General features: G+C 51.6%; 1 protein-coding gene across 2 annotated transcripts; it reads left to right on the top strand.

Annotated features, from left to right (window-relative positions):
• Positions 1 to 3,552: 3,552 nt before the first annotated feature.
• On the top strand, positions 3,553 to 6,462 carry Srarp (steroid receptor associated and regulated protein). Of its 2 annotated transcripts, none has more exons than XM_004637768.2 (3): positions 3,553 to 3,593; positions 3,835 to 4,044; positions 5,898 to 6,462. In XM_004637768.2, the coding sequence occupies exons 2-3, from the start codon at positions 3,972 to 3,974 to the stop codon at positions 6,323 to 6,325; spliced, it is 501 nt and encodes a 166-aa protein (XP_004637825.1). In that variant the 5' UTR covers positions 3,553 to 3,593; positions 3,835 to 3,971; the 3' UTR covers positions 6,326 to 6,462. The 2 variants fall into 2 exon arrangements, with proteins under 2 accessions (XP_004637825.1, XP_023578351.1); XM_023722583.1 differs by having other exon boundaries at positions 3,564 to 3,593; positions 3,815 to 4,044.
• Positions 6,463 to 6,884: the final 422 nt, after the last annotated feature.

Genomic DNA, 6,884 nt, shown 5'->3' with positions numbered 1-6,884 from the left:
TTTATTTATTTATTTGTTGTTTTGTGTCTGGCCCAACCTGCCCTTGGAGTGGGGCTGGCGCAGCATGTGGTGCCCGGGGATCGAATGCAGTCAATGCACTTGCCTAAGCTTGCCTAAGCAGGTGTTTTAGACTGCTGAGCTACCTCACCAGCCAAAGCAATGTCACAAGCTTTGTTTTGTGACACCAGGGATCAACCCCAGACCTTATGTGTACTGGGCAAGTGGGAACACTTACCTACATGTTCAGAGCTATAATTGTTCCTTAGATTTTTTTTTTTTTTGAGATAAGGCTATTTAGTTCAGACTGGCCCTCAACTCTCTCTGCAGCCCAACTTGACTTTCACCTCCAGATCCTCCTGCCTCAGCCTCCCAAGTGTTGAGATCACAGACATGTGCCTGCCACCATGCTCAGCCATTTCTTAGAATTCTTGTGATTTCCTTAACTCTTCTCTTCAGTTTAATTTGCTATGGAGCAGCTTAGGTGCAGAGAAAAAGCATTCCTCCTGACTTTTTTTAGCAAAAAGATTAGAGAGAAACAAAGAATCCACAGATTGGCAATAATTGTCATTGGGCCAGTTAAGACATAGCAACTCTTCTGCCAATTTCCAATATTTTTCTTTTTGCTAGAGATGGGAGAAGTGTATGATGATGTGGATGCTTCTGACTTCCCTCCTCCGCCAGCAGAGATGAGGTAATTGGCATGCTTTCATCACAGTGGACTCTTTGTCTTACATCTTTGCCCTCATCCTTCTTGTTCAAGCCCCTTTGTTTTCCATCAAATTATTTCTTTTTGGGGCTGGGAATCACAGCCAGGACCCATATATACCAGCCAAGAGCTCTACCACTGAGCTGTGTGTCCCGCTCCTCTGACTTGAGGGGCCAGGGAGATGGCTCAGTGGAATAAGCACTTCCTTGGCAAGCACAAGGGCCTGAGTTCAATCCCCGGTTCGCATACAGCCTCACTCTTGTCCCACGCAGGCCACACTGGGAAGGGCATGACATGTAGGGATGGCCACAGCTGTGACAGACCTCAAAGAGTTTTTTGTTATTGTTGACTCAGTTTCTCTTACATGAAATATTCAGACCAAATAAAGTGTCCCAGTTGGCCAGATGAACTCAAGCAGTTGGTCTACGACCTCAGCCTTTTATCATGAGAAGCAAATCACATGAAGCACAGATCTTCCAATCCTGCCAATATCAAGGAACCTTTAGCAGGATACCAAGCATTGGGACCAACACAAGTCCAGAAGCCAGCAGGGCAGACATTAAGTCCTGCAGTTCCATGTGGACCGTCTGAAGCGATCTGCCCCAATCACATTTTAACAGCAGTCCAAGATTCAAGTTTCCATAAAGACCTGAAGGACAGGGTTGGGAGAACCTCTGCACAGCGGAACAAAGCGAGCACCCGAGGGGGCACTGCAGCTAGAGCGGGCAGGTAAGGTCCTCACCCTTCCCGCAGGCCTCGCCTAGTTTATCTCTTCCTCTGTACCCCCCCCCTTTTTTTTTTGGCAGATCCGGGGATTGAACTCAGGCCCTCGCACTTGCCAGGGAAGTGCTTATTCCACTGAGCCATCTCCCTCGCCCTGTACCCCTTTTTTTGAGACAGGGTCTCACTGTGTAGTTCAGGCTGGCCTTGAACTCACTATGTAGCCCAGGCTGGGCTCCAACTCACAGGTGATCCTCCTGCCTCAGCCTCCCCAGTGCTGGGATTACAGGCATGGGCCACCACGCCCAGCCCCTTTTGCTTTCTTTTGTTTGTTTTTTGCTTTTGTTGAGACAGAGTCTTGCTATGCAGCCTGGGCTGGCCTTAAATTCCACCAGCCAGGATCCCCCTGCCTCGGCCTCCCAGAGTGCTGGGATTACAGGTGTGCGCCACTACATGGAGCCTGTGATATCCTGACAATAAACTGAGAAAGCCAGGCATGATGGCACACACCTCTAATCCCAGCACGCTAGGAGGCTGAGGCAGAAAGACTGCAAATGCAAGTCCAGTTTGGGGCCTCATAGTGACTGAGTGAGAGCCTGTCTCAAAATAAAAAATAAAAAAAAAAAGGGCTGGGAATGTAGCTAAGTGCACAGACCCCGAGTTCAATCGCCAATACTGAAGATCCCCCTCCCCGCTGGAGTTCTAGGAGCCATTCTAGCAAATCAGTTGAACCCGAGAAGGGGCTGTGAAAACCGCAATTTATAGCTGGTGGGTCAGGAGCACAGACAGTTACCTGGGCTTCCCACTGACAGCTGAAGTATGATCCGGGCTTCTCACTGGCAGCTGAAGGGGGCCCCAGTCTTGGGGACCATACCCTGACATTGCCGGCAGATCATGTCAGAATTGAATTGAATTAGGGATATCCTGCTGGGGTCTGCTGCTGAGCTGTTTCTTGGTGTTCGAAGTGACCGTGTGGGGTGCAGGCTTGCTTGTGATCCAACCACCCGGGAAGCTGAGGCAGGAGGATCACCAAGAGTTCAAGACTAGCCTGGGCTCTACATTATGAGTTCAAGGCCAGCCTGAACCACAATAGTGAGACCCTGTCAAGGAAAAACCCAAAAAAGGAGGAGTGACCATGCTGTGGCAGCGTAGTGAGAGAAAGCATTCTGGGTTTTGTTTTAGCCCTTCTGCTGAAGCCAAGAACAGCAGGAGGAGTCCTCACATCCTTGCGCTCCTCCCTCCCCCACAGGTCTGTTTCACCAGCCAGGAAAGTCTCCCACTTCCAGACCCACGTGACCACAGGCGCACCCTCGGATTCCAGAATAAACTCACACTTCAAAGTCCATAGCTTGCTCCTGGCTGCTAGGCCCCTGGGGACACAGGTCTGCTCACCGGTTCTGGGCCTACGGTGTGGTGGCAGGACCTTTGTTTTGTGTACCAAGCATGAGTTTTTTTAAAAATTGTGTTCTGTTTTGGTGCTCAGGGCTGAACCCAGGACTTGACACTGAGCTACACCCCCAGATCCTTATTTATTTGTCCCTTTAAAAGTCTTTTTATTTATTTATTTTTTTGGTACAGGGTCTTGCTGTTCAGCTGGGACTCATAGTGATCCTCCTGTCTCAGCCTCCCCCCCAGTGATGGGATTACAGGTATGCGCCCACCATCCCCAGGCCTGGGGGGGTTACTTCCTATTTATGAAAATGATACCGTTTACACTCAATGTAGCAATGCCAACTTTCCTTTTTTTTTCTTTCTTTTTTTATAGTGTTGGAGATTGAACTCTGGGCTTTTGCTGAGTTGCATCCCCAGCTTTTTTTGTATGTATTTGATTCAGGGTCTCTCACTACTCAGCTTGGACTCATAGTGATCCTCCTGCTTTCAGTCTCCCCAGCACTGGGATTACAGTCCTGTACCACCATGCCTAGACTTAGTCGTTGGCACAGTGCACCCTTGGGGTCAGGGCTGGCACAGGAGACCGGGGATCAAACCCTGGTCCCTGTGCTTGCTGAAGCAGGCGCTTAATCCACTGAGCTATCTCACTGGCCCCTCCCAGCTCTTTATGTTTTGAGACAAGGTCTTGCTACATTGCCCCAGGTCTTATGCTGTCCATGCTGGCCTCCAACTTGTGATCCTCCTGCCTCAGCCTCCCAGAGTGCCAGGATCAGAGGTAAGCTGCACCTGGAAGGTTACAGGTAGTTCTTAGAGCACAAACAAAAAAAAAAACTGACGAAGCAGCCAGATAAGGAGGAAGCTTTGAGAAACTGAGGAGATTCTAGAGAACGGTGTGAGCCGGGGGCAGCTGGCCTGGAAAGAGACAAGGCCTGTTTATAGGAAGCTGGCGCCCTGGTCCCAACAATAATCCTGTTGACATAGCCCTGTTGATCAAAGCAATCCCCTGACTGCTCCAGGCCAGTTCCTGTGGCTCAGGGTGGAATTCACTCAGCGGATCCGGATCTGGTGAATATAAGAGGTCTTGTCCTGTGCCGGAGGAGCCACACCCTGGAGGAGGTGGCCGAACACCAGTCCCCTCCTGCCAGAGCTCGGCATGGCCCCCTCGGAAGACCCCAGGAACTGGAGAAGCATGCTCAAAGACACTGTAGACCTGGAGACCGTCTCTGGTGAGAGGAGCTCGGGGCTCAGGGCTCTGGGCAGACGGGATTCAGAGCTGCTGGGGTTCTCAAGCGTAGTCGGGTTCCTTCCGTTCTGGTATTAAGCAACCTGCCAGCGTGTAAATTTCCTCCCCAGTTCTTATAATTTTTTATTTTTTTACGGAGGTTATGAGCAGAATATATTCATTGGGAGAAAGAACCTGTACAAAAGGGGGACACGAGGGTGGCCCAAGGGGGTGTCCCCCTCTTGTAATATTAAGAGCATGTAATTACAAGGCTAGGCGTGTCACTCTCGGAACCTGAAAAGTTATCTTTTTTTGGAGGGTTGGGGTTCTGGGATTGAATCCAGGGCCTTTACCCTAAACTACCACTCCAGTCCTCTTTTATTTTGAGATAAGCTTTTGTTAAATTGCCCAGGCTGCTGTCTAACCAGTGATCCTCTTGCCTCAGCCTCCCAGAGTGCCGAGACCCGGATAAAAAGTTAGCATAGGCTTGGGCTTCATTTTTTTTTTTTTTTTTTTTTTTGGCGGAACCAGGGATTGAACTCAGGCCCTCGTGCTTGCCGGGCAAGCGCTTATTCTACTGAGCCGTCTCCTGGCCCAAGGCTTGGGCTTCAGATAGCCCTGCTCTGGCCCTGGCTTCACTGGTAATATCGGTGGATCGGTTCCTTCACACTTCTGCTGAGCTCTGGACTCTGAGCTGGGTGGTGCGGGGAGGGTGAAGACAGAGCAGGGATCCTCAGGCAGATGACCCAGGCACAGGTAGGGTTCTCCAAGGCGAGAAGCAGTGCTGGGCTTGCTGGTGCGTACCAGTAGTCCCAGCACTCTGGGAGGCTGAGGCAGGAGACTGCAGCTGGAGGCCAATTTAGCAAATTAGTCAATGAACGGCAGAGGATATTGCTCAAAGCAAAGGCCCTATTACACACACACACACACACACATACACACACGCACGCGTGCGCAAGAGAGAGAGAGAAAAAAAAAATTACTTAGGAGACGTACCATCATGGTTCCTGAAGATGCCATTTGTGCAAGCTGAGCCTTGGTTTCCTCGTCCATAGCAGGCACTCTCGTTGAGGACCTTGGGCCAGCAGGCAGAGTGGCCCCCTGGGTGCTTGTGAGAAAGGCCAGATCTCAGGCCCCACCCAGACGTGTTTTAATCAGATCCTGGGTAGCTGCTGGGCAGTCAGTGGAGGAGCTTGGAGACAAAGGCGTGGAAGGCCCATGGCTGACAAAGGGGGCAGGCAGGATGGGACCTCAGGCTGGGGTTGGGGGTGCAGCTGAGTGTAGAGCGTTTGCCTGGCATGCAGGAGGCCCTGGATTCATCCACAGCACTGAAAAGCAAAACAAAAATATAAATGATTTGTAAGCCCAGCACTTGGGGAGGGGAGGCTGAGGCAAGAGGGCCCCTGTGTGTTCAAGGATATCCTGGAATACATAGTAAGTTGAAGACCAGCCCAGGGCTGGGGAGATGGCTCAGTAGAGTAAGTGCTTCCCCTGGCAAGCATAAGGGCCTGAGTTCAATCCCAGGTTACACATACACACACACACACACACACACACACACACACACACCCTAATTATATAACAAGATGCTATCTCTGACAAACAATCAAAAAATAAAAGAAAATCTCTTAGGTCTCTCCCATGCTGAACCCCTAAAGACCCAATCAACCGTCCTATCTATGCATCTCTCTTGTAGTTTTGGCTGACCTCCAATATCTTCCTGCCTCAGCCTCCCCAGTGCTGGGATTACAGGCAGGAGCCACCATGCCCGGGTTCATCTTTGCAAAAATTGAATGAAGTGAGCCGAGTGAGCCGTGCTGTGCCAACACAAACCTGTGGTCCTTTCCTTCCTTCTAGGTGGGAAGCCAGCCCAACCCCAGGCCATCCCCAAGGCACATGTGACTTTCATCATTGACTGTGCCCGTGGGAAGCAGCTCTCCCTGGCAGCACCCCCAGTGCCACCCCAAGTTCCTACTCCCAGAAAGAGTCCTGTCACCCCATCAATGAAGACCTATATTGTGTTCTGCAGGGAAAACCAAGCCCCCACGACTCAGGGCATCCCTCTGGAGAGATGGCACTCTGCCCAGGCCAAGAACACCCTGGTCCCCTGCCCAGGGGCCCAGGCCCCCACCTCGCACCCTGCCAGCCTGTGCAGTCCCCAGGAGCTTCCTAGAGCCAAGAGGAGCCCCCAGAAGGTGAGGGCTGCAGCATCTTCACCTTGGGGGGCTGTCAAGGGCTCGCTCAAAAAAGCCCTGTCTTCCTGTGTCTGTGGGCAGGCTGATTAGGGCCAACCTCCTTTCCCTAGCCAGGAGGGAGTCTTCCAGCCTGAGCCCAAGGAAGCACATGGGGCCCTTGGCAGAGACCAGGCCAGGGCCACCACTGTCGTTTTCTGGGGGCTCACATTTTTGGGGTGAGGGCTGGGAGGGTGAAACAAATAACCAAATAAAGACAACTTGGAAAAGGGACATGTGCTGTGCCGGTGGGACACAGGACCAGAGAGGCTGGGAGGAGCTTTTCCAACTTGGTGGTTGGGAAAGGCTTGTTGAGCAGGTGACACCAGAGGGTGTCTGAGAGATGTTATCTCCTCCCAGGAGAGATGAGCATGCAGGGTGGGACGCAGAGGACACTGGGAGGGGGTGTGGCCGATTGCTTGGGAAATGAAGCTGAGCGTAGTGGTGCACTTCTGTAATCCCAGCACTGAGGAGGCTGAGGCGAGAGAATCACTGCGAGTTCAAGGCCAGCCTGGGCCACAAAGTGAGTTCAAGGCCCCCCTGAACTGCGTAGGGAAACCTTATCTCTAAAACTAAAAAAGAAGGGGCTGGGGAGATGGCTCAGTAGAATAAG

The sequence above is a fragment of the Octodon degus genome, unplaced genomic scaffold (genome assembly GCF_000260255.1).
Source record: "Octodon degus isolate 3935 unplaced genomic scaffold, OctDeg1.0 scaffold00092, whole genome shotgun sequence".
NCBI lineage: Eukaryota > Metazoa > Chordata > Mammalia > Rodentia > Octodontidae > Octodon > Octodon degus.
Note: the sequence above shows the minus strand (reverse complement) of the source record. Positions and strands in the feature narration are given on the sequence as shown.

Bases quoted from the DNA above. Each gene is read 5' to 3' on its own strand.
- Srarp (XM_004637768.2), top strand. From the start codon at position 3,972: ATGGCCCCCTCGGAAGACCCCAGGAACTGGAGAAGCATGCTCAAAGAC. The intron at 4,045-5,897 runs GTGAGAGGAGCT...CCTTCCTTCTAG, and splicing joins AGACCTGGAGACCGTCTCTG to GTGGGAAGCCAGCCCAACCC.